This window comes from Pholis gunnellus (assembly GCF_910591455.1).
Source record: "Pholis gunnellus genome assembly, chromosome: 20".
Taxonomy (NCBI): domain Eukaryota; kingdom Metazoa; phylum Chordata; class Actinopteri; order Perciformes; family Pholidae; genus Pholis; species Pholis gunnellus.
Window position 1 is genome coordinate 14363981 of NC_136547.1, and position 27238 is coordinate 14391218.

Consider the following 27238-nt stretch of genomic DNA (forward strand, 5'->3'; position numbering starts at 1 on the left):
TTGTTCTGATACAAATGACACATGAAAGCATCTGATGGACATATCTGTAAGGATGAAATACAACAATTGTATTTGAAATATTGAAAAACAAGATTCCTCTGGTTTCCCTGAAGCTTTTGATCCAAATGACATGAAGCCCTCTTCAATTTTAGACCACTGAAGTTTATTTTACTCAAATAGATGCTCCAGAAAGTCCAGCAATGTGTCTTTGCGACGAATGGAGCTGAATCTGACAGCAACAACTTCCTAATCTTTGTTGGCGCACACGAGCAGGATCGTCGTCGCAAGTTCAGTTTTCTGCTTTTGAAACGTATACATTTGACAGTTGAAGTTCAACAGCAGTCCGTCATAAGCCAGGCCCTGGGCTGAACTGGAGGAATGAGTGACATGCTGTGCGAGCGGAGAGATGCTCTGTCGATGAAGCTCAATAATAGAATGGACATAATTGTCTGGCCTTCTGAGTCACCGTTGCTCTTCCCACTGCCATTGCTCTCCCATCTTGTTTAGACACTGCAGTTAATGGACCTTCTCCTTTCACCTGTCTCTGCTTCTCTCTTCCTCCCGGGCATCCCTCGGTTTCAGTTTTATGGGCTTCTCCGTCACCCTTTCTTCACTTCTTACCTCACGTCCCGTCTCACCTCACAAATAACAAATGTCGATCTGGGTTTCAAGCTAGCACAGTCCTTAACTTGTGTCTTAGCTCCCTAACTTTAACACATTAATATAACAGTGCTACAAGTCCACAAATGATTTCACTATCATGCTGTAAAGCTGTATTTGGATAAGGAACACACACTAGTTAATGTAAGTTTTGCAGCCAAGTGAAGTGTATATACAGTATGTTTACACAACACACACAGACTACGTGCCGCATATTAAACCCTAAAGCAAATTAATGCGCAGACACATAACATCTGTTGTTTTGTGTTTGTTGACAGACAGACCAGGCAGCTACACCTGCCTGCTTTGTATGCTGAATGCAAAAACAAGATTTCCTCTCACTGAAGGCGTGATTTGATTGTCAATGATCTGGAGGGTAAAGCTACTCAGCTGCATAGAGGGATGCAGAGTTATGGTAATTTCGGCGGCTGTCGAATTGTGTAAAGGAAAAAGAGGACAGCGGTATACCTATCCAGTGAAATGATCTCGATGTGATTTCTACAACATTTTGTACAGACGTTCATTCAAAAGGAGTGAGTCGATTCCACAAAAGCACATGTTAAAATGCTCTATCGCTCTGTCTTCCTTCAGGGTTGTCTCAGCCTCGGCCCCCAGAGCAGCGGTGCCTGTGCCCCTCCTCGTCCTCCCGTCTTGGACCAGCAGCTCAGCGTGGCGAGGCCAGGAAGGATGGGCAGGAAGCTGGACCTGTCGGGCCTGACTGACGATGAGGCGGAGCATGTCTTGAAAGTTGTCCAGCGGGACATGAAGCTCCGAAAGAAGGAGGAGGAGAGGCTGAGGTGAGATTGGTTTCTCCTGCCAGCGTGTTTTTTTTCTAGTATTTTTACACATTAAAGGCGACACAGAGGCTACAGGGTGTTTGGAGAGGAGCTGATAAGGAGGGATGACATTCGCCCGTGAACAAAAAGGACCAGATATAGTGTTGTACAGCTCGCTCAGCTGACAAAGACTCTTAGACCTGCTATATATATTGTCTTGGGTTCTCCCCTCTACAACTTCATCTGCTTTTGTGTTCTCATGTGTGAAATCTAAGACCTATTAATTATAAAATACTACGAGTTTCAAGTGGTAAATCTCTTACTGTCATATTTACTACTACTACATATGCTGGCACGTAAACATATCAATCAATGCACCATGCTAGAATGCTTGAAAGGCGTAGCAACAGTAACCCAAGGTTTGGGGCTTAGCGAACGGTCAACTGCTGTTTTTTTTTTCTTTTTTGGAAATAACAGTAAATCTGCACAAAATACTTCTTGGTAAATGTAATCCACCTGTTGGTGAACTAGGACAGCTTACTTGCAAATGATTTATTTGATCCTTTGTAATTGATTGATTTGGCCGGCAAACAATCCTCAAGATCAGTGTTTATCTGGCTAGACATTCATGTTAGTAAATCCAGTAATTATTATCATTGACATGTGTTCATGCATCCACAATATTCCTTTTATTTGTCAGAGATTGTACTTGAAGTCTGTTGTTGTGACATCTGATTGAAAAGTGGAAGAATGCTTTCTAAACAAAGCTACTGCAGTCGTTTCTTTTTCTTTGCAGGATTTCCAGTTGTTGGCTTTATTAAGGCACAGTTGGGGGCTGTAAGCCCTTGCGGTCTGTCAGGTCTGTGGGTGTCAGTCGGTCCGGGCCTCAAGGCTCTCCTCCGGTGTCATAGCTTCTCACTTAACATGCGACAAGTACTGGCCCGGTCCTCCTCTTCACCTCGCTGTCCTTCGCTCCCTCCCTCCTCTCCCTGTGACAGCCTGTAGACAGAAGGGAATTGGTTCGGTTAACTTGCGACGGGCCTCCATGAGGGTTTGGTCATCAAATCGGTGGTCAAATCAGCGTGTCTGCTTTGTGTAGTTTCCCCAGGACTATAGGGAGACATTTTAGTATCCCAACAAAATTCAAAATATGTCTTTTGCAGCGTTTTAAGTGTGGTTGTACCCTATGATTTTGTAAACGCAAATATGCTCCTACCGACCAGGCCCCAGCACCAGCTATTTTGTTGTGGAGATTTGATGTCTTTCTTCGGATTTGAAGGGTAATCCTCTGTGGTTTTGTGTTCTTGCCACAAGTGATTTGACTGCTTTACTCAGAGCACTAAACATCTTAGCTGTACTCTGAGGAGACTAGCAAAGTTGCCTCACCAACCAGAAAGCAGCCGTTGGTCTGCGCCTTTTGAAACTCTACTTATTTTTCCCAGAAGCTGTCTCAAAGCAAAGATGGTGTATTCCCAAATTGCTGGGCTGTAAAATGTTCTCCCACCAAGCTGTCATGAATGATCAAAACGAATTTATGCCTCTCGGGCTGTTATTACTGCTGTTTACTGCAAAAAGAGATGAGCAGATTAATGCTGATAGTAGCAGGGAGACGCTGATGAGGCAACAGTTCTTCATAAAAGCAATCAGGCTCTGAGTTTGTAGCCTTATCGCTTTGTTGGGACTTGTTAAATGGTTTAAAAGCAAAGTTTCCAAAGTATTATTAGACGCAAGCTGAGATTCAAATTAGGTTGCAAATGTGTTTTACGATCGCACAGCGTACATGCAGATTTCTTTTCCTTCTTTTATTTGTTTTTGTGTATTTACTGTTCGATGTTGTGTGTTTTCTGACAACCTGATTGATCTTGACTCGGTATTAGCGCCTGTCACGCTTCTTTGTTCTCTTTTTGTAATTTCTTCACAGCGATGTAAAAAGTCAGATCAGATCCTTAAACTAAGTAAAGGTATAGCCTCAGTGTTTTACTCCAGCAAAAGTATGAACAAAATATATACCTTGCGTATCGAAAATAGTCGTACTTATTATACAGATTGTCGCCTTTCAGAATGTCGGAATGTTAAACCTTAATCACTGTGTAGTCTTATCTCACCAATGCATCATAATGCATAAGCCGATAATGTGTCAAAAGTCTTTATCAGCAAAGTATTTGGCAACTATAGCTGGCAAAGGGAAGTGGCCTAAAATGTAGCATAAGACAGAGAGGACAAGTAGAAAGTGTAGAATTGGATGGAAATACCCGAACATTTCAAACTTGCAGGAGAAAGAAGATTCACCGTTCTCTTGATACATCCATGGCCTTTCTCTGATTGGCTGGAATACTGTCACTTTGTTTGTTTCCCATTTTCAGAGCCAGGACTGTGTATGAGCACCAGATCTTATCTTTCACTCGGAACGGACAGCAGCTTTCCTATGAAATGTAAAACCTTTATTGTATATGAATAGGTATATCAACGCTTGTGTACAGCAGATGGTGGCTGAGTGTTTCAGTAGATGGCTCTCTCACTATGGGGTTTTTTTTTCCGCTTCCGTGCATGGCGGACATTTGTTTTTCTTCCCTGAATGAAGTCAGCCCTGCAGAGTTGTAAATTACCCTGTTGAAGGATTCATGGGATAGTTTATAAGCCTCAGCTGGCAGTTTAAATGCTCCATTTTAATTTTCTCCCATGCTGAATAATAGGAAACGTAGAAACACTTAACTGATATTACCTTCTGTGTCATGAATACTGATACTGTCATAAATATGTAAATAAAGCGATGCACACAGCTATAAGCCTAGTTGGGGGCGTCCTTTACAGTTTTGTTGCTCAGCTAAAGTTTAAATGTCGGCTTAAATTGAGTTTACTTTAGTTTTCTACTTTTTAAAAAAAAAATGATCTTATTTATTTTATATAGCTTATCATTTTTATCCTGATGACACACCGCGTTTACTGCACTTTTAAAAGTAGTCAGGCTAACATAAATGATTTCCTGGCTTCTATTTTCAAATGAAATGAAGATAAAGCCGATGTCTTTGGCCCTACTGTGAAAGCATTGAAGCGACATTGCAGCAATGTACAATTTCAAAAGGTTCATTAGGAACAAACAATTGATTCTTGTCATTTTCACACATAAAGGCCCTGCACGCCCTTAAAGCACCTCCACAAGTGTTTTCACTTATATGTTGTCTGATTAGACCTCTCGGGACTGTGTGGGTGTTTACCCATTGTGCTTGACTGACATCTCCCTGTTAGGTTTCCGTTACCTGTTAGGGCGGGACTATTACACATCTACCAATTTCATAGGCCTACTTTTCCTAGTAAGCACAGGTGTAATGAATAAAATGAACGATGACTGTCACACTGTTAAGATTTACTGAGACGTTAATGTTATTAGTAACACCTGTGCATTTCCCACATTAAGTCAAAGCGCCTGCTGTGAGTAACGCCTATAATACACAGACTTCAATGACCTCGGCTTTAGTGAATCCCATCACTTACGTTTTTGACCATCAGTAGCGCTATAGAGAGATGTTTTTTGAGTGAGTGGCTACCCGATCTGTCAGTATCCCGTGTGCGTTGACCGAGAAATGTACCAATATGCCAAAAAGGGCAAGGAAGAAGAAGACTGCCGGCAAGCAAACATGAATGTAAAGTCTGCAGCTTTTTAAGTTTCAAATTCTACCATCTGCGCTGTAAATGTTTAATGAGGAAGGAATTGCATTTGATATGTTTATTAGGCCCCACACATACATAGACTACAATGCGTTTTCATTTTCAGTACATTTCTGAATTGTTGTGTCCATTCACACTTTAGGCGTCTCATCTCTGCTTCTCATTAGTGCGTGGCTGTCTCAGGAGCTCGGCTTAATAAAATGAAGGGAGACTGTTTGTGCCGTCTTTGCTCCTAAACCTGGAATAGTTCACTTGTTTTATCTTTTTAGTTCCTTTATTTCTACACACCGAAGAAATATGTTCTGCCAATGTCTTTAACTGTGCCATTAGCTGTCTTTTGGAATAGTGCTACAAAAGTAAATCTCCAGCAACTTCCTTTTATACAACCGGAGAGTGAGAGTGTGAGTCTGCCAATTAAAGAGAGTGAGCAGCTCAACCTCTGGCCTCGGCCGTCTCAGTGGCCATACAGCTGGAGGGGCTCATTATGGAGCAACAGGAGACTCGTGGGCCTACTTAACAAACAGCACAAGCACTACCGAGGGAGGTCAGACTTGGAAATGATTATAGATAGGAAAAGCTATCCACCACTGCCTCTGTGTGAGTGTTGAGAAAATGGCTGGAGCTGCAGCTATTAGTGACCCTAACGGGTAATTTGCTCTTGGTCTTAGGAAGGATCACTTTACACACACGTGTCTGGCGAGTTCTTGTATGGATAGGCCAATTACTGTTCCTGTCATGCTTACTCCAAAACACATTTCACATGCAGCTATGGCAAGTCTGTCCTTCCTGTACAATGGTCTGTGCATAAGTCTAAATTATTTGAGTTTGTAGGTCGATTCACTCCATAGTCAGCCTCTCTCCATCGTTTTCTCTCTTTTCTTTGTGCGCAGTAATTCCTGGCTCAAGAATGCAGCCCTTTATCAGAGGCTGATATTTTGCATCAGCAGTTTTAATTAGTCAGTAAAAATTGTGGCTGTTTTTGTAATTAAATTGTGATGTTGTGTTCAGACAAGTGAGCAGTAACCACAGGCATCTTTTTATCTCATTATGTTCGACTTAGAGTTAGTCAAACCATCCGTAGCTTCTTTATAGTCATTTTTGAGTCTCTATACACTTCTATCTGACATGCCTCACGCATCCAAAGGCTCTAGCCTCTTTCCATCTTTTTCTTTATGTCGGCTGTTGTTTGTTTTAGCTCCGGTGAATGCGACAGGCAGGGAGGTACAGGGAGCAGGAGTCCCACTGGGAGGTTAGGAGAGAAGGTGGCAGACGATGTCACCCTGTCAGGGCAGGAGCCGACCTCTACTCTCTCCTGTATTTATCCTCTTTGCTGTCTGTCTAAAGATGACACACATACACACCTGCTCAGCTGTCCATACAGAAAGCCTTTAAGAAAATGTACCTCTGTACATCACAGCCGATAAATTGGTGTTTTTGGTACAAGCAGTCAGAGGATTTTGCCCTTCGTTACAGGACAGTCCCTTTGGGCTGCAGTGCCATCTACTTTATTATTATTATTATTATTATTATTATTATTATAATATACTAAAATCGACTTTCAGGCCTAAGGTCATGTCCTTTCAAAGCATTGGCTCAGAATTATTGAACGCCCCTTCCCCAAATTCAGTAAGTAGACCACTGTAGAATATTGAATAGTCTATGTATTAGCTTGTTTATTGGTTTGATGATGTGTTTTTGTAATGAAACAGGTTTCCCAGACTCGTGAACTATTGACCTGAACTTCAGAAATCCTAAAATCTTGTAACGAGTTCAGCGCAGCTTTGTGGGTGCTTGAATAGCTCCATTGTGTTCAACAGACATGTATTATTCCTTGATTCTCTGAGGTGTTTATTCTGTGCTGTAATCCATTGTTGGGTCCTATGTTAACATGTGACGTTGTTTCACATGAAACGGCCCAAAGCTGTGAGGTTGTAATGAGTAACTGCACACACACAAAGAAGAGCCTTCATAATAAAACAGCTTTATGTGGCTAATCGTCTCACCTCCCTCCATCGGCAGCATGAATGAGTTTTTATGTCGCCAGGAGAGCCGGTCTGGAAAGAGTTAATTTCAGTCTGCCTGTTGTTGTGGCAGGAGTGTTCTCTTGGCTGCGGTTCCCGTTCGGTGGGGATTAGCTGTGTAACGTTATTGGTGTGGGTTATTTTCCGGAGTCATGTTGATGTGGGTTGTTTTGATGTGGAAGTGTACTGTGTGTGTGTGTGTGTGTGTGTGTGTGTGTGCGTGCACAGTGAGCAGGAAGGACGAATCCTTTTGACCTTTTTTTTTCTGTAGCCACATTGGCAGGTGTATTACCGGTGCATCTTTTGTGATTCACGACATTTCATGGTCTGCCAGGGTAACATGATGACTAATACAGTGCCCTGTTATGCTCTCATTGATGGCCCCAAACTGTTTACAACTGTTAGACCTAATTACTTTTTTTCTTTTGTTTTTAGACTTTTGTTTCAAAAAAAGGTGGAATAAAAATGCCTTTGATTTTCCCTGACTACTCACTATGTCAGTACATCACTGTAGTGTTTTTTTTTTATTTCATCACAGCTGATTGTGTATGTTTGTTTTGGTCTGACTTTATACAGTAGATGTTTAATAATGTCATGCTCTCATATGTGTGTCCGGTCGACAGGAAGGTGAGCAGATTTATAAAGGTCAAAGAGCAAATATTCTGCGATAGGAAATATTTATTGCTTACATATTTCAAATGACAAATTAAGCACCGCCTCTACATTCCCTTTGCTGTTTTGCAAGGAGGGTTTGAAAGCATATGGAAACAGAGTGCGTTTGTGATCAGCTTGTTTGTGCTTTAATTTGCTTTCATGTGTTCAGGGCTGTTGGGGCGATCTGTACATCTGTCACAGACTCTGTGATTCCTAATTAGTCTTTAATATGGCCCTTAGTTGATGATGTTCAATATAATTAAACTTAATTAGCAGACAGAAATATAGCCCCCCTGACCACAGCAATTATACATGGGCATGCTTACGCATACTGTGTTCACTCTCTCTCACATACACACACACACACACACTGAAGTCCATTTATCTGAGGTGCAGCAGCTCTTTGTAAGATAATACAGTCCTTATTGAAAGAACATCTTATCGCTATAAATTTGAATGGTCAAATTATAAATATGTTTTAAATATCTTTCATCTACGATATTGAGGCTATGTCACTATTTAAATACGTAGTAATCTCAAAACAGAAACAGATTCTGCCTCCACATGTAGAATCTGTAGGCAACGGGTCAAGATATTGCCGTCCGAAGTATTCTGGTTTCCGTTTGTCGTCTGAGTAGCATTGACCAATCAGGTTGGAGAGCAGGCTTTGGTTGAATCCAGGTAAACGGTCTGTGTGGACAGCAAAGGTGGAATGCATTGGCTGAAATACAATGGGAACCCACCGGCTATATCGCCTGACAAGGATTTAGCTTTTTATTGGTTTAAAATTAGCTTGTAAACTGACTATTTGGAAAACAGGTCTCGCATCGGAAGTTGCTAATCGGACTGAAAACAATGAGCAGCGTGCACGTTTAAAACGTACCCCAGGCCTCGGGAGTGATTGAATATTTATTAAAGCATTGCTTGTGGATGCTGTTGCAAATTGAATTTCTACTTTATAGCAAACGCAATCTAATTGAAGAAACATTAACATAAACCAGGCTTAATATATGCAGGCCTTATTCGTCCAATCCAACTGATTTGTATAGCACTCTTGATTGCCGGGTGTCTGTTTAGAGTCTTGTGCAGGAGTCCGTACAACTGCACCAGGCGTGCCACTCTCCATGTTCATGTGGACGATCTGTCAAGCAACACCGTTGTACTTGAGCACCATAAGAAGTTTGTCCCTAGAAATTCCTGAGAAGAAAGGTGTGTCTCTCTGGAGACATCAGCTTGCGCGTGCGCTGTGCATTCGCTCTCAACAGACGGTGGTTTACGGCGTCTGATGGAGGAAGATTTCCCCCGAGTGTGACGAATCATCAGCTGCGCAGCGCCTCCGTCCTCTGGAGCTGCTGAGCCCACAGGATCGGCTGATGAGATAGTACAAAAATAATCCACCTCGGCTACTTGTGGAACAGTCGCTTTCATAGCTCATACATAGCTTGTTTCCAGCTGACCGAGTAGATAGGTTCCTCCTCAATAACCTTGCCTGCGTGAACGTGTACATCTGTGCATGTGTTGCATTTTAGCCTTTGCTAACTGAGGTTCAAATGGAGGTGAACGGATCACTGCTCAGCCTTGTCTCCCTCCACATTAACGTGTGTGCATTCCCACCCAGATAGGAGTTATCTGCAGAAAGATTAAGACAGACTCTGAGCAATCCCTGAGCTGTAACGTTTCTGTTTGTCCAGCTCTGCGGTGATTACTTCTGCTGCTGGCCAAATGTCAAGGGCTGTTTTGAGTCAGAGGAAAATAGTTGGTTGCAACAGGAGGATCCCTGTCTCCTGAATCTATATAGTTTACGACCTCTCCCGTGTTTCCCCCTCCCCCCCATCTGTTCTATTTCTACCTCTCTATTTATCACTCAGATGTCCTCTCCTTAAATCTCCCGTCGGTTTCTCTCTACCTCTGTAGATTCTCATTCGCAGTAGCCATGTTGTGTTGAGATGGAGGGTGGTGTTGGAAGAGCTGCTCTCTGTCCAGAGGGAGTGAGTGATGCTTGGCCTGACAGCAGGGAGACCTTCCTTTTGTCTAAATAATTGCCACACTTTTCTCACCCATGTCCGGCTCTTCAGAGACACAAGGCTCATTTACCTCCCAAAACGCCAAGTCATTCATCCCATGGGCCTTATCGCCTGCTTGACGTTGAAGTGATTGAACTTCTGCCAATCGGTGTTAATTACGAGGGCTGGTGCTGTTTGCACGAGGTGAGGTGAGGTTCAAGTGCTTGGACACGGACGGACCCACAGCTTCAGAGAGGGTCTGTCTTTATGGTAGTTCAAAACAAGAGAAAAGGAAGGGTTCCCTGTGGGATTATGGTCTGTCTGAGAGGTGAGGAGGAAGACGAACCTGTGCCAGGTGCAGTCTGGCTCATTACAGAAAATGAATCCTCTTCTTTTTGTGTAACCACTGCTCTGTGTCAGGCCCTCTCTTTATTCAGGTAATGTTTTGTCTCTGTTCCAGTTGTCTTGCTCTTCCTCCGAGGTGTGTTTGCTGTCATCATTCCCTCAAAGCATTTAAATATGCTGTCTTACACTGAATGGTAATGCGGAAGATTGGATGACTTTACATGTTGCTGCGTCGTGTGTTTTTTGATTTAAGATCAGCAAAGGGCAAAGTTTCATATATTTCTTTTAATTCACTGCTTCCAACTTCTCAAACGTGAGAATTTGATGCTTTTCATTGTCGAATATCATTGTCAATTAAATATCTTCATGTCACCTTGGGGAAATTCTTTTTAGACATTTTAGAGACATAAACAGAAAAATAACCTGCTAATAATACAATAATGAAATACCAGTTTATTTGTAAATGTATGCATTTCATCTGCAGCTGCCACTTTGAGAATGTTGTTCGGTTATCCAAAGAAAGAATAAACAACTGACCTTTTCAGACAAATTAGCTTAAGGTTTGAAATATGTCAGTGTGCTGCAGATTTGAAAAGATTAAGTGGCATTGCCCTTACCGACATGGCTTACAAGCATGCCTCAGTTTGTGGACCAATTAGCTGGGAAATACTTTGTTCCATGTGAAGGCTCTTGAAGAAAGCAACTCATCAGCTGAGGCTTGTTGGCAGCAGAGGTAATCTGTTTACATCACATCCTCCATGACGGAGCTGCGTTTGTAATACGTCACCCATTCTGCACACACCCCAGGACACACGAACGCACAAACACACAAATTAAATTAGTGCTGAGCTTTCCCTACAGTCCTGTGCTCCATCCACCCAATTAGATGGATTCTCCCACTGCTCCAGCATCTTTGACCCCAAACCTCAAGAGCTCTAATTTATGAGATGGATCTAATCAGATAAACCTCCATACGTGTAAAGAAACAACAGAGACTCGCTGTTGGAGTGTTTTACCTCATGTTAAAGACCTCTCTGGCTTATTTTGGACGGCCATTGATTATCATTTTCTCCTCCGTTGGTTCTATACTGTGTTTGTGTGTGCGTGTTTTGGGGGGTTGGATCTTACTGTCTCTCTTTGAGGAAATGGGCAGAGCATGATCAATATCTCCCTCCTGTTCCTGTATTTCATCAGTCAACACAAAACAGAGGACGACACACTGTGATACTGTGTTCAGGGTTTCTTCTCGCTGCGTTGCTTTGTAGCTTTGACTCTCGCTGTACCTATTACCTTTTGGCCTTTTCTTTCCTTTATTAGTAGAGCAGCAGATTGAACAGGAAAGAGGGAAAGAGAGGGGGGGTATGCAGCAAAGGCTGCAAGTTGGATTCGATAAGGACTCAGCATTAGTGCATGAGCTACAGGGCGCATAATAGTGTGTGTGTGTGTGTGTGTGTGTGTGTGTGTGTGATAAAGAACAACTTGTATCATCTGTTTGTTTCGGTCAATGTTGCCATGGCAGTACTGCATGTTTGTGTACAGTAGCTGTACAGGTTGCGGTTCTGATCTTACGAAGCCGATATGGTCATAAGGCTTTGGTGTGTATGGGCTCTCCCTTTTATATTAAAGCCTAATACTAACGAGCTACATAAAGCACTCCCAATTAATTGAAGTAAAGCCCCTTCATTTTCTGCTCTTTTCTCACACTCGTAAGGATTATGGACTTTACTTAAATCAGCTTTTAAAACACTTTTATGACTTAGTCCTGCTTTTATGTGCAGTGACGGATTTTGGTCGTGCCCACTTTTAATGCTGGTATTTCTTCTTTTTATGGTTTCTCAACTTAAAAAGTGCTTTTATGGATCTTGTAAATCCTCTTTTACTATCCCTCTCTTCTTTTGCTTCTGCTTATTTTTAGCTCCTCGGGTGTTTTACTATTCTTGTTTGAAATGCCGTTCTGTAAAGCGCTTTATAAAAACTGCGTTCAAGTTTTTTTCTTGAGATGACGCTGCTGATGTTGATGATAATGGTAAATATTAGTTGGAATCATTTATATACTATATGACTAACAAATAATAATCATTTTAAATACATATTTTAGAGTAAATGTAATTAGCAACCATTTCATTGCATCAGCCCCTTTTAAGCACTTCTGCCCGCTGAAGCACTGTCGGTCTCTCTTCTCCGTTTTTACCCATAATCCCTTGCATTCATCAAACTGTGGCTTCTCAAAGTGTGACGTTTGACATCTTGACAGAATTCCGAAAACCTAATGAGTCTCTTGGTATTTGTTGACTTTTCACGCATGTGTGTGTGTGTGTGTGTGTGTGTGTGTGTTTTCACTCACAGCTGAAACGACAACTAAACAACTCTGCCTAAACTTCTCATGACCTTGGACCACAATCAGTGTAAATACAGAGAAGGACATTCCAGATCATTGCTACCTCCAGTTTATCCAAATGAAAGATGTCTTAAGTAAAGTGTTATTGTTAGAAACGTCACTAACCAGTCTCGCCCTTTAATCAAAGTAAAACAATCCCTTAAACGTTAAGTAATGTTATCTCAAATATACAGAAATCTAGATTTAAAGACTTATTTGTTACATAAACAATCACACTTGGCGCATCCAATGACATCAACCAGAGATTCACCAGTGACATACACTAAATAACACACGGGCCAGACATGACCGTGAAGACTTTTTCCATGACTTGTAATCAAAACAACCCAATAATGTTATTATAGAGTTCTAAGAATCTACATCCCCACCATTAAAACTTACTGCGGCCTGAGGTGAGAGGAGCAGGCGCCGACCTTTACGGCATAATGCGATTGGTTAAGAAACCTGCCAGTCAGTATCTGTGTTATTAATGAATATCAAATCATGCATTAGACACGTTTATTGACTGACGGTTGGTGATTTAAACCTTATAAAATGTGTTCAAAGGAATGCTTTACTTCAAACCATCATTACGATAACTGTTTGTTTAAATATCTGCAAGCTTTCTGCACACTCTCCCCCACTTAAATTAAACCAAACAAGGCTCTCTCATTCTCTTGTGTTTCATCATTTGGGGGTGCCACTCTGCCACCGGTGGCCGTTTTTTCAAGAAGCATGTGTTTGCCAGTGGAACCATCAATGGTTGAGTAACCAGAGATTATGAGTCACAGCTGGTGCTACGGTTGGCTCGCCCTCCTCTGTTTAATGACTGCAGGAGCCGTGTGTTCTGATAAAACTGTTGCTTGGTAAACCAGCAAACTAAACGCTGGCAACAGATCCTCCTTTTCCAAATGTTTGCCAATGGTGGAAGTTAGTTTATTGCACATTTCTGAGACCTTGAACCTTTAGCCCAGATTACTTCCTGTGATTTTTTTTTGTCTATGATGCAAGGTGAGGAGGCACATGAGGAGGCACATTTGATGCATGCACAGTTACCTGATTCGCTCTATTCCACTGATCTACAGGGGGCGATAATGCGCCAAGAAACACAGCAATACTCTAGCAAAGGTAGTGAAGAAGAAGACTGCTAATATGGACGTCAGCAATGCATGTTTGAAAATGAATGAAAAAAATTGGTTTAACAAATAGGGAATGCATTTAATATTTTTGTTAGACCTCAAAAATACACACTATGCATTGTTTCTTCCTGACATACAGTAAGGGACAATGCAACTAATGAGACACATTTAAAGTCTTTAAGAAGCCTTTGTACCGTTTGACTTGCAATATGTTGTTGAGATCATTTTACTCCCTGCTTTTAGATCTCAGGGAATATACTTGTGAGTTCAACCTGCCAAATGTCATTTGCACCGAATCCAGTCAGAACTTGTCAAATTCGCTTGTCATGTTTTCGTCTTTTATGTAACTTTGCCTTCAAGTCAAATGTAATGCATACACTTGTAGAAATATAGACTTTCCCTGTGCGATTCCATACTCCTGTCGGTTTGTCTGAAACTGTCACTGGAGGACAGAAGATAAGCTGCAGTCTGTCTGTGATGTGTGATTTGTTGAGGAGAATGTGGCGACTGCAAGGACGGGCATGAGGCGGGGCGGACGGATAAGAGGTAGAGGGAGGACGGACGTGAGAGAGGAGGGGAAGACAAACTGTTTTCCGTCCGTCCTTGATGAGACACAAGAGATGCCGATGCTGAGAGCTCCACTCCGTTAGCTGAGGCTACTGCTGTTTTGTGTGAGGGCGAGGAAGAGTTCTTGATAAAGCCTATGCTTTTTATGTGTGTTTGCACGTGTGTGTGTGTGTGTGTGTATGTGCATCTTTCATCTTCTGTTCAGTTTCGGAATCAACATGTATAGTGCAGCATTCATTTTTGGCTGTATGATTAAGTGCATAGAATGCGTTCGGTATAGCCGCTGCCGTTTCATCATAGTTCTGGACATATTGCTGGTGATTGATTGTTTCTAGAGGGGTCACACCTCCTGCAGTGTAATTGATTGAGATTGTATCTCAGGGATGCAACTTTTTACCGTTCTAAATATTAGAAATTCAGCTGACAAGACAAAGCGTCTGCTATCTACCTCTGCTGTCATAATCCATCCCAACGTGTCTTCTCCTCTCAAACAACAGCTCCATTTTTTTTTGGGGGGGGGGGGGGGCAGTGAGATGCAGCCATGTGGCAAAACACCACAACAACAAGCAGCCATCCATAGCTGAAACAAAGTCCACTGATTAAAGCCATTCCTGTAAGAGTTATATGGCCAGTAGAGGAACTCCAATTACTTTCTGAGTCAAAGCCAGCTGATTAGACAGTAAGGCTTATCACAAACTGTAGCTGGGCATCCTTTGTGATGACTCTGCATAAGGGTTGGCTGTGGGTTTGCTGCTGCTCGCGTTTGGTTTTGTCACCTGATCACTGTATTTTTTTCCTTATTCCTTCTGCTACTCCATGAGCAACTTTCTCTCTCTGCTTCTCCCTCTTTCCATTTGCCTTGATGATGATGATGGTGGTGGTGGTGGTTTTGGCAGGCCTGCTAATATTGACATATATGCTATTTCCACAGGCTCCGTACCCTCTATTTAAACCAGTCCAATACCACCCGCTCTCACCTCTGTAGGTCATCACTGCCCTTGTATTGTTCACTTTCTGGGATTGTACTGTATATCATAGTGTATAGGTGGATGAAGCCTGGTGCGCACTGCTCATCTACTGGTACTCATTAGTTCAGTGCTGGATCCCCGCCAGCTCTACATCTGCAATTACAGTTGTGGTCAAGTGAAGGAAAGCAGTGGTGTAGTCAAGGACATCTGTAGACATGTGGAATACATATCCAGACTTCTCTTTGTCATTAAGCGAAACCCTACATTCATCTTTAATTGCAATTAAATATATAGCCAGCCTGGGTCACTATGATTAGCTGGATTAACCACTTTTTTTAGCTAAAGTGGGGAAGATGGATGGATAATCCAGTGACATATTAACATGTGATGGTTTAGTACTGTAGCAGCACCCTCTGCGGTTCTCATTGTGTGACTGTTTCGCAGGGGGCACAGGGACTGACCCCTTCGATTCACTGTGTTCTAGTGGAGGCTGATTGTGTTTTATGACTGTCCTCTGTATTGAGGGTTTTGCACAGCTGCACTGCTCGGTTGCCAGGTTGTGAGATGCTAAACCAAATATGTTAATGGAGCTTTGCCACTGCTATCCCCGACGGGTTGCCAGGCGCTGCCGCAAGCAGGATTGTGAAATGAAATTGGAAAAGAATATGTTCTCGGGTTTTTGATTTAAAAAAAAAATAAAGAAATGCAATAGCACACAGTGTAGTCTGTAAGTAGTCGGACAATTTTGTTTTGTCTGTGTACTCCATCAAGCGCATTGGATTTAAAAGCAAACAATGACCCTTGAGTGTAAAGTGCTGACTTTCGTTTGAAGGTGTTTACATCCATTGAACCGTAAAGAAACGGTAGCCCTTTTTATATTTACCACCTCGGGCTATAAAGCACAGTGAGACCTACTGCTCACCTAATATAGATGTGAACGCCCTCAAACACCCTCAAACCTGAAAGTCAGCACTTTAAAGCCATTGTTTCTTTCAAAATCAAAATGCTGTAGAGCGACCAAAGCAATGAAAAACGTATCCCTGTCCAAATACTTAAAGACTGCACTGTAGGGCGGTACTCAGCCAAAGGTGGCCTATTTATGCCCAACAATGACTTTCCCTCCTTGATTAAGGAAAATAAAGTTCCTCTAGTCTAAACCATTAAAATGCACTCAGTCTCTAAACCCTCCCATCTTAGTGCAGTCTTTGAAAAGGACCTTCTTTGCTGGGCCCGTAGGGAGCACTGTTGTCCATGTTGTCAGGACCTGGCTGGACTACACATGGCTGCACTATGTTAGGCCCACTGACCACAGGCCTCAGACCAGACTGAGTGACACACAACACTTCTGCCAGTCTCTCTTTTTTTAAACCACAACGTCAAATCAGACGTATTTTTCTTCGCCATATTCGGGCCTAATGCAGTTTGAGTCTGCCCTGCTTTATTGCTAAAAAAAGAAAAGATTTGCTGTCTAAACTATGTCTAGGTTATATAATGGTCTACTTTTAAGTGCTGTAAAGATGTGATGGAGAATTCTGCATTATTCTTTTGAGCTTTTTGTTGCCTCCTTGAGATGAAAAGTCCAGTGTCATTCAAGGCCTAAAGATGGAAGTCTTTATATTTGAAAGCATATAATGTCTGTTAATCACTGTATTTAATAGGTTCTTCACTGCTTTTAGTGCCCTCCTCTGGAGTCAGGTGTCCTTGTACACTTTATTGTCCTCCGGTGCTGTTTTTCCTCAACGTGGCCTCATGAGCTCCATGTTTATTGCTGTCTCAGGTTATTTTGTGATCATGTAATTATACTGAAAATGATTATTATACTATTAATGTTAAGAGATGAGTTTTGTATCTCTAAATCTCATTAGGCTTCAGTGTTGGGAAAATGTAACCCTGCAAAGTTAAACATCTCTCTTTTTTCAATGCTTGGTTCCGCTCATGTGAGAGTGTTTAGTCAGTCAAAACAGAAGCTCCTCGTGCATATTGTCCACGTGAAAATGATTAATTCCTCCCTTCTTTCATTTCCATAGGCATCCTGAAGATAGATCGATGCATGTAGACACACATTTATTTAGGGATGCCTCTTTAAATTCAAATTGGCTCATAGTGTCTTGTGTCTGTATGCAGTTGTTGATAATGCGTCCGCGGGTCTGTGCTTGTGTGCTTCTACTTGTTGAAAGGAGACAGATTTGTAAATCAGAGAAGAGCTTTTGTTGAAGTAGAAATGTTCTTACAAGGCTAACGCTAACACTTTAAGGCATTTAAATCCCAATTCTGTGTTTAGAGAAACTCTTGCAGACATCCAGTCAAACTTGACCATGCTTTCACTTGCAGCAAGCTATCACAGCACAGACAGGCTGTTTGGATCGCGCAAACACAAACAAGCAGTGAGTCGTGTATCCTTGAGCGGTGCAACATGATCGTAATAATTAGCAGGCCGAAAGAAGACACTCGTTTAACGTAGCTCCAGACGACAGCGTAGCCCGAAATAGCCAGTCGTCGCCTGAGTACTTGAGCAGGCAGCACACCGCAGGATGAGTTGACAGGGGGAAGGGAGCGGGAGGATGTGGGTGAGATGGAGGGCAATAATTAGCTGAGCTTGTCATTCTAGTGATTAAACACTGATTTAGAAGCGTGCTCCGTGGGGTTGCGTGGAGTAAAATTGGCTGCGCTGCGACGATGTAACGTGCAAGGCCGGGGTCGCTGCGCAGCAGTGCAGCAGTACGGAAGTGCGGCTCCATAACTGCTCCCTCCATTTAGGTCTCACCGGTGTTTGTTTGTGGGCCAGAAGTAATGTGAACACGCCGGGTGAGTTTGCTCCTGCACCGTTATCCCTTTGCACCTGTTAGTTTTTACATGGGGCGGCTTCACCACGGTTCCTCATGATAATAAATGATTTTCAATAATGCTGCTGAAGGAGCTTATTGTTTTTTCTGTGTTATCTTCAAAATGGAAGGTACATTTGCTGCACTGCTCTAATACGTGTATGTCTTGAGACCTGAAGGCTAAGCAATCCAATAAGCAATGTGCCTCGGTGCTTTCTGTTGACAGTAAGTAATATTAGCAGATACAGACCCTGGTGGTACCACTCTTTCCTAAAGTTCATATTAATACCTACAGGAACTTTTCTCTCTACACCAAAGCCTTAAATAAACTCGAGTCCTTCTCAGCATGAATATTACATGACGGCAATAAATCAACTGTTCTCCTTATTTTCTCTTCCATGGCTGTTTAGTTTCCTCCTAATTGTGAGACAGTTCTCCGCTTTTATTTTATGCATTGTTCTCCTCCAGACAAACTACAGTATGAATGTGTAGTTGAGATTAATGTTGAAGCAAACCCGCACTGTCACCCTAGTGCATTTAGGAACCATGGGTTGTTGGGTAACAGGACAAGTCAGACTTACAGTGACTGTAAAAACACAATAATAAAAAAATGACCTTCCTTATGCACAGATGCATCTCTGCTCTATAGTCTGCTTGGCTTCTTGTTGGTACATTATCACTAATGGCAGATTTGAGAGTGAGAGTGAGACACACAGTGCATCCAGTAAGCCTCAGCCTGTACATGAAACATTATTTACGATTATGCAAGTGGGAGGCATGAGATTCTGACTCATCGTTAGAAGTGATTAATTCTGTTTGAAGCTGCATTTATCAATATTTTTATGTTTACAAATACTCAAATGACAAACAGCCCACAACTTTACCATTTTGGTTCACTCTGAATGCTCTAATCAGTGTTGTTTTTTTGTCAAAGCAGTAGCTCTTTTCAGAAAAACGTACAATATTAGCAACTAGCCGGTGTGGCTTCAGGTAGATAAAGAGCCAACTATTTCCCTCAGGAATTGGCGGAGACGGAACTAATCTAGAATCCATCTTGCGCTGGAGTCACACCAGGGATGTAAAGTGGGAGGCCCTCTCCTCACTTCCTACTTCCGGCGCCCTTGCTCAGACCACATATACAAAAATGTATTATTACAAATTGTTCTTCCGCTGCCCCCAAAGTCGTACAATTGTATTTGCTACTGCTCTAAAAGTTATTATTATCATTAATGTAAAAGTCAACTTTAAATTTCACCATAAGGCCAATCTTTTCTTTCTCACAGAGTTTTAAGCTGTATAAAAGTCATCAGTGATGTTGGAAGCGTTCTGGGACAAGCCTATATCTAGTTCTTTAAAACTGAAAACTTTTCCTCAAATTTCATTCATCTCTTTATAGGCATGTGAGTTTTAGTGAGGAGTTACAGCACCAACAGTTTCATGTAAGAGTATAGTTTTAATATTTTGTACCAGCACAGCTTTGGATGAACACTCGGTCTCGAAGAATATGTCTGTTTCCCCTGGAGATTCGTCTAAAGGAAAGCCAAAGTCAGGTGGAAAGGTAGAACGTTTCCCTAAACTTCGCCTCTTTGTCTCCAATCGGCAGGTTCTAGACATCGATTGTGTCTTGCAGGCTGCTGTGTGCAGTTAGTCGTTGAAATGGTGAATGCAGTCGTGAAACTTATTCTCCACTTGTATTCTTGTAGATAATATTTCACCTTTACTTTGTTTATATATATATATATATATATATATATATATATATATATATATATAGGTCTGAAAGCAAACACAAGCCATGAAGCATTGGCAAATAGTATTATTTAATGAACGTTAAACATCAAATATAATCAAATCCATAAAAAAGGAAGTTGATGATTTACCTCTCAGTGCCTCGGGGTCTGTACAACAGAGGCCCTGTATGTATGTATTCAATTATGAATCATGGTCTTGTGTCTGGTTAGCCCCTACATGACATGAAGACTGATGTTGTGAATCCGTCAAGCTAGTCCTCAAGGTAACACTGAGCCAAGTTTAATTCTCCACCTGAAGGAAATCTTGCTGTACTGGCTCACATTCCTCGGCTGCGTTGTAATTTATGGTCCCATTTTGTGTTGGCGACACTTTATTATCCTAATGTACTCTGCTCTGTGTTATATCAGCAATAATAATTCTCTCCTCACCCCCCAGTTCTAAGTTGGAAATATTTATGAAGTCATTTGAATAAGAGAAGGGGTTTACAGAACATTCAAGCGATTTACACAGTCAAGGGCAAAATACACATTAGAAAGATACAGTTGAAGACATGATGCCAACTGCTGCATTGAGTAAACACTAGTATTTTTTCTGAATGGATGACTTGCCTTGTTCTCGCTTAAAAAAATAGGAGGACATAATGTGACGTGCACAGATAAAAAAATATAATAAAGTTTTCCATCCTTGCTAATACACACTTGACACCCCAACGTGTGCACACCTTTCTTCTTCTCTATCTCTCCTAGCACCTGTTGAAGTCTGTGTTGTCCTCTGAAATCTTATTGTCATTATTTATGGAATCAGTTTGGGCTAACTGCGGATACTTTATTGTTTTGTACTTGCCGGTATAGCTGCAGTGGCACAAATTCTGTTTACCACAAGCTCCTTGGGGCACCACATATCCTGCCATACCTCCATAGTGACTCGCATTATAAAAGCTGTGGTATAACCTTCATTACAGCCGAGGGATGTTGTAAGATACAGTACAGTACAATGTTATAGCTTAATTGATGCTTTGCTGTCAAAATGTCAAGGAGATGTGATATGTTACCAGCAAACTCCATATCCTTTTGAATATGCTGTACATGTTGATGTAATTGTTAAAAGAATAGTTTAACACTCTGAGAAATATGATGCATTTTCTGCCAAGAGTTATGAAAAGATTGATGCCACTCTCACTTTTAAAGCAGTTTCATAGTGTATTTTGTAACCCTTGAGAAAAATACCTGCGTTACAAAGGTCAGGCTATAGCTATAGCCCCCTGTCTTTCAGTCTTTATGCTAAGCTAAGCTAATTGATCCATCTCACTCTCAGCAAGATAGTGAATAAGGTCCCTTTTAATTCCCTTATTAATACATACATTCAACAGACTTTTAGACTTTAGTGGTCTGTTGGTAAGATGACGGCATCAGTTTGCAGCTCACAGTTTGGTGTAGAGGCGTGAGAGGTGCGAGGGCTCAGAGGTGACAGTCGAGAGGGTAACGGGGGCTATTAGGCCTGTAGCTGTGTGTGAATCAAACTGTGTGGGAAACAAGGAAAGCTACAGTAGCAGCAGGATGCCGCAGTGATTCATAGAGCAATACAGCCCACCACTGTATGGAGTTTCAGGCCTACAGAGTCATTGCAGGACCGTGTGTGTGTGTGTGTGTGTGTGTGAAAAAATACACAAGACAGAGTGAAAGTGAAGTATAGGGAAGTTAGATGGGAAATGAGATAAAAAAACAAAAACACATTGGTTCGAGGACGGAGCAGAGTTTATAGTTTTAAGGGGGCGCCCTGTCATTTCCTGTTGCCATAACGACGGCGGCACCTGCTAATGAGATTGGCTTCGTATTCATTTGTCAGGAGATTTAGGATTAAGATTCATCAGCATGGCTGACACGTATGAACGCATCACCACAGTGACACGATGAACCGCTTTTTCATTATTGCATCACTCCTCCAAATCTAGACTCCCCGCCCTGCATCACATGCACATTTATGACCATGATTATCTCAAATAATGGACAGATTATCCTCCAGGTTTTGTAGATGGAGTTTTATAGGTGGCTGACATAGAAATTGCTCGTCTTCTCTTCTTCCTGAAATACAACTCAACATGCTCATGCCCAGCAAGGTATCATAACGCAGCAGCTAAGCCTGTCTTAATATAGGGATTAATGTCTAGATAAGGATTTGTTCAGCAATAAGCTGCAGTGCATGGATGCTCATCTCTGCATGTCATCCCAACTGATCTGCTGATAAGCAAACACACAAACAGATGTTTGCAGAATGATGCTCATGCACAGTTTTGTTAATGACAAATGCAAAGTGTGGGTGGAGAGTATATTTGAACATATGGCATTAAAACGAGACCCCCTTTTTTTAGAAATGATCAAATGTATGTGTATGAGTAGAACTTTAGGATCCAAATTGTTGGACTATTCCTCCATACTGACTGGTATAGCAGTCAGCATGAGCCCAGCTATGACTCATCCATGTGTGCTGTTAACTGCATGCACAAACACAGACACAGTCTTTCCAAATAATCAGTTTTCTTCTCTGCTCTCTACCCACTTTCATCTGGAAATCCCTGTTTGTTTGCTCCAGTCCATTGTTCCTCCCCCTTTGTTTACCCTCACTATCATTCACTCTTTCTCCTTCTCCTTCCCAGACTCTCTCTGTTTGCTTTCTTTCATTTCATTTTCACCCCATCTCAGCTGTCTCTCATTGTCTTCTATGGATCGTCCCCTGTCTTTGGTGTCTGTCTTCCTCCACTGTGGCTCGAGGCAAACAGTAATTGTCCTTTCATCGCCTGTCATCACACTGATATTTTGAGGACACAAGAGACCCTATCCGATCTCATACAGTATATGCTCAGATTAGCTTAGGTAAGCATAAAGACGGGTAGCAGGCAGCTTTTTCCAAAGTTCAATACACCTGCCAGCACCTCTAAGGCTCACCAATTAACACATACAATAAAACATGTGTTTCAACTTTGGATAGATCAACGCTAGCCCTGCTTTCAGTTTTTCTGCTCCAGCTTTATACCTAATGGTCAGACATATGAATGGTATGAATCCCATCGAACTGAAGTCAGCCAATAGGCTAATTATATTTCACGAAATGACGATCTACTCCTTTAACCATGTATTGTTAGTAGGATATCACATTGTGTCTGCTGAATATTACGCTACAGCCATGGGTTAGTTAGCTTAGCTTAGCATAAAGACCCGAATCAAGAAACGACTATGCCACCAGCACATTGTGAGATCACCACTCACCAAGCTGTTTCTCCCTTCCTCAAGACATTATGCTATGCTGAGCTATAGTAATCGTTTCATGGCTCCAGCATACATAACAGTGGTCCTATCTAGCGCTCGGCAAAAAAAGTGTAAAGACTAATCATATTTCCCTAAATGCTAATCTACTCCTTTAACCATGTATAAGTAGCCCTAAGATATCTGATTCTGTCCGTGTGTAGCGGGCCTATGTCGTATGCTAATCTACAGCCAGGGGTAATCAGCTTGGCTTAGCACTGAAGGTAGGGTGGACTGGCTCAGTCCAAAGTTTAAAAATATACACCCATTTCACTAATTAATGTATTTTTTATTTTGATGAATTATTTTACTTTGGACAGAGCCATGCTAGCTGTTTACCTCTGCTAAGCTAAGCTAATCACCTTCTGGCTATAGCTCAATGGGCAGACAAGACAGTGGTATTGATCGTCTCATCAAACTCTTGGTAACAAAGTAAATAATTATAATACCCCAAATGCCAATCAATTCATTCAACCATCAATTGCTAGAAGGTGCAGGAAAGATGGCTCATAAATGTCCCTTGTTAAGTAGTGGACTGCTTTTTAAATAGCTGATAAGCGCTTGCATAATCTGCCGTCGTTCTTCAAGAAACATGTTCATTTTTAAGGCTATTTCTGACGAGATAAATCAGAGTCTAATCTATACACTATCTGAATCCATTTTGAACTTTCCCTTGGCAAAGGCCCATCATTCTCTCAGTCTGTGTCTATGCTAGCCAGGTTAATCCTCATTAACATCTAAAAGACACTCGAGGGAACAATTTGTCATGTGTGGGGAGTGTGAGAGAACCACACTATTACACACACTTTCAACCGACTGTAGCGTCTTGTGGTTGTTAATGAAGATTTATATATCACCGCAAATCTGGAACCACTCATAAGTTCACATATAGGTCACATGTCAGATCCACTTTAAAGCAGTGAGATAAAGTAGCAGCCGTAGATTTGTTGATTGACTGTTATGTTTGGTCGAAAAGAAAGTTGTAGAGGAAGCAGAAACAACTAGGTCAGTACAGTACTCGCTGTCTTATTTCTTTTTCTACATTTTGTACATTCATTAATTCTTATTTGATATATTGTACTTGTATATTCGTATGCCTCCTGTCAGACGTAAAATTACTCGTGATTTAGCGGCACTCTTTGTATAAAGAAGTTGGTGCTAGGACAGGGTGCCAGAACGTTCTGTGGATGTGGAACTGTAATTCATCTGGGGAATAATCAAGCCGCAGCACACGTTTTTAATGAAATTATAGTTTTTAATGAAGTTGCACTAGGGCAGCTAGGAGATAAAGAGGCGCACTGTTTGTTACTGACTGTTTTCAAGCTGTGTTGTCTTCTAAAGCTCAGAGGCTGGATCGTAATGAATGGAAAAGTCACTTTTGAAGGTCATCCTCAGACACAGCTGAATTATTAGAGGCTAGGGTCGATGCACACTATTTGAAGTCGCCAGCAGCTTTCTGTGTGGATGAATTTTTCATTGCTGTTGTTGCCTGACATTTAGCTTTGTTTGTTGCGTTTTTTTACGTTTTGACACACTACATTCTTCTGTAGTTTCTCAATTATAGACTTACTTCTTATACAATTATTGTGTTTAAAGTAACTTTGGGTGATATGTGACCACCAGGGGGCAGAAGGACTGTATTTTAATGTTAGTAAGTCCCACATACTTCGTACTGGTGGTGTAAATAATTACTCACTAAATCCGCAGCTGAAAATAGTCTCCAACAAATACACAATGTACCCCTGTCAGAGTCACATTAATGAAAAACTACAGTGCTCAGCTGTTTTTAAGAAATTATTCAGCCTTTTTTCAAAATCAAAGTGTATATTTGCGGGTTTTTTTTAAAGATCTGTCTTCAGTAATGAATGGCCTTGGGGCTGAGGACCACAGACAGTTGGAGGGAATCGTAAACGTATTAAGGGAAGTGATTAATGAGTTTGGTCTTTTCATGGGATTGGTTTACATTAAGAAAAATATACAGTTTGCACCTGCTGTATCCTGGATTCTCACTTGGTTCTGCGCCACAATTGACACTTTCACAGAGTGAATATCAAATATGAATTTGCTAATACAGGTTTAAATATTTTTTCTTAGGAATTATCACTTTTCATTTGTTATGCCATCCCAGCGTCTGTCATAAAGTATTCTGTGGGTTATAGCTCCTTGGGGGTCATTTTTCCCTTTATAAACTTGCCCCAGTTCTTTATTTATTATTAGGATTTAGAAAAGCTGTTTACATTACAGTTCATAATCACTTTGTGGCATTTTGCCCTTTTTCAAATGCAGCCCCATTCCTTGGCACTGGGAGACAGCTGATGGCAATCAGATGGGAAGATAAATGGCTGCCATCGAGGCTGTCTGTTCAGACAGAGAGTAGAGAGTTGGGGTTGTGAAGGTTGACACTCGCTGATGGTGAAGTAAACACACAGCGTGCCCTTGCACGCAGACTGTAGTAGACTGCCAAGTCTCTGATCTACTAGTGTTGGATCTCAACTGAGTGTTCAAGAGATGGTGCCATATCAGTGTAAATGGAGTGTGAGAGAGAGAGAGACATTACAGAGACATCATGCTGGGAATGAGTGAGTAGTTGTGCTGCAACTGAAAATAACGCTGGTTAACGTAAGTGTCAAAATGTCTTGGATATTTTACTTTCAAGAGTCAAAAATGTATAAATCATCAGATACGGTAATGTCATTCCATTACTGCATTCACTAGGAATTATTACTTCATTAAAGGTGTGGCTGACTTTTATTTTACAATATAATAATAAAGTCATTTGAGGGAACGTTATTAAACCAATTCAAATATAATGTAATGTTCCTCGTATTAAACTGCTATTTATTACATTTACAGCTTTTATTTCATTCTCATCATGTAGAAGGACATTTGATAGTGTTTTGAAAACATGCTGTACATTATTCGACTGGCTAACACACACCATGGTATCAGCTGGGACACCTATGTTCAAGGAGCTGTCGTTCTGCTCTTTAAGGCCGTAAGCTACAGCATGACCTAGAGTCAATGTCAGGTTACCAATGAATAGATGGAGAGTCAAGGCTGTGTCGTCTCTGTCACTGGGGGTTTGTTACTTCATTAGATTGAGTTATTGAGGAGATGACTAGCCAGGGACATCCTTTTAATATGTATTGTCAGACACAGATGATGAAAGAGCACAGAGTGAAGGAGAAGAGAGACAGATCCTCTCTTTGCTGCTATTCTCATATTATATTATAATATTTAACACAATTACAAATAGATCTGAATGAGAAGGAATTTAAATGTATAAAATAGTGTAAAAAAAAAAAATCTAATTTCAGTTTTATTATAACCACTAGCTACTCTGCCTACCCTGACTGCACACCATTGATGACTCTGACAGGCATGTATGCTTTTATCCAATGAGGCATTTCCTCAGCAGCTGGGTGCAATATCAATGTTATTCTATGTGGCTCATGTAGCTGCAGAGTGTGTGGGTATTTGTTGAGCGTGTCGGAACAATGTGACGTGCATGCTGGGAAGCATGAGCGCACGTGCGTCTTAGCATATCGAGCATGCATGTTTTTGCAGCAACTCCTCCGGGTGTTGCTGCATGCTGAGGACTAAACGGCGAGTTAGAATGCAGTTCTAGCTGGAGCAGAACACTTTTAAGTCTCCTTTCATGTAGCAGCAATCTCCCATAGTCCCGGTCATTCAACCTCTGCTTCAGCTACACCTGCCCAGCTGTGATAAATCTCTTTTCCCCCACTTAGTTTGTTCCCCTCTCTCTCTTTCCCTCTAACTCGATTGCTACAAGAAACCAAAGGTGACCAAATCAGGGACATAGTGATGTTATTTTCTCTCTATAAAGCCTTTTCCCTTTTCAGTCACTCCCTCGGCTCTAAATCCCAGAAGCCTGACTTGTGCAATTGTTTGCTGCAGAGTCATTTTTGTGCACGTGAGCATATGTTTTGGTTTGGTTGAACACGAGTGCCTCCGTGTATAGTTTTGTGTAACTGCCAGATTTCACACAGGCTCCTGCCTGCACACTTCAACCTGAGATTTAAAAAAAAAAAAAAACTTTTATCTGCAAGAGCGCCTCAGGAAATAATAACCACTCTGGAAATGAACGTGTTTGGCTTGAAAGGACGAGACCACCATGTGGTCTGGACTCCCTGTGGTGTAAGCTGTCCAGATATCATAAATAGAGTAT

General features: G+C 41.5%; 1 protein-coding gene across 1 annotated transcript in view; it reads left to right on the forward strand.

The window, feature by feature from the left end:
- Positions 1 to 1347: 1347 nt before the first annotated feature.
- The window catches only part of myripb (myosin VIIA and Rab interacting protein b), a gene marked incomplete at its 5' end in the record, with an annotated part of 85702 nt that continues 59811 nt past the window's right edge, over positions 1348 to 27238 (forward strand). Inside the window, one exon of the mRNA XM_079180996.1 lies at positions 1348 to 1457. Coding sequence (XP_079037122.1) covers positions 1348 to 1457 — 110 coding nt within the window. The remainder of the gene's footprint in view (positions 1458 to 27238) is intronic.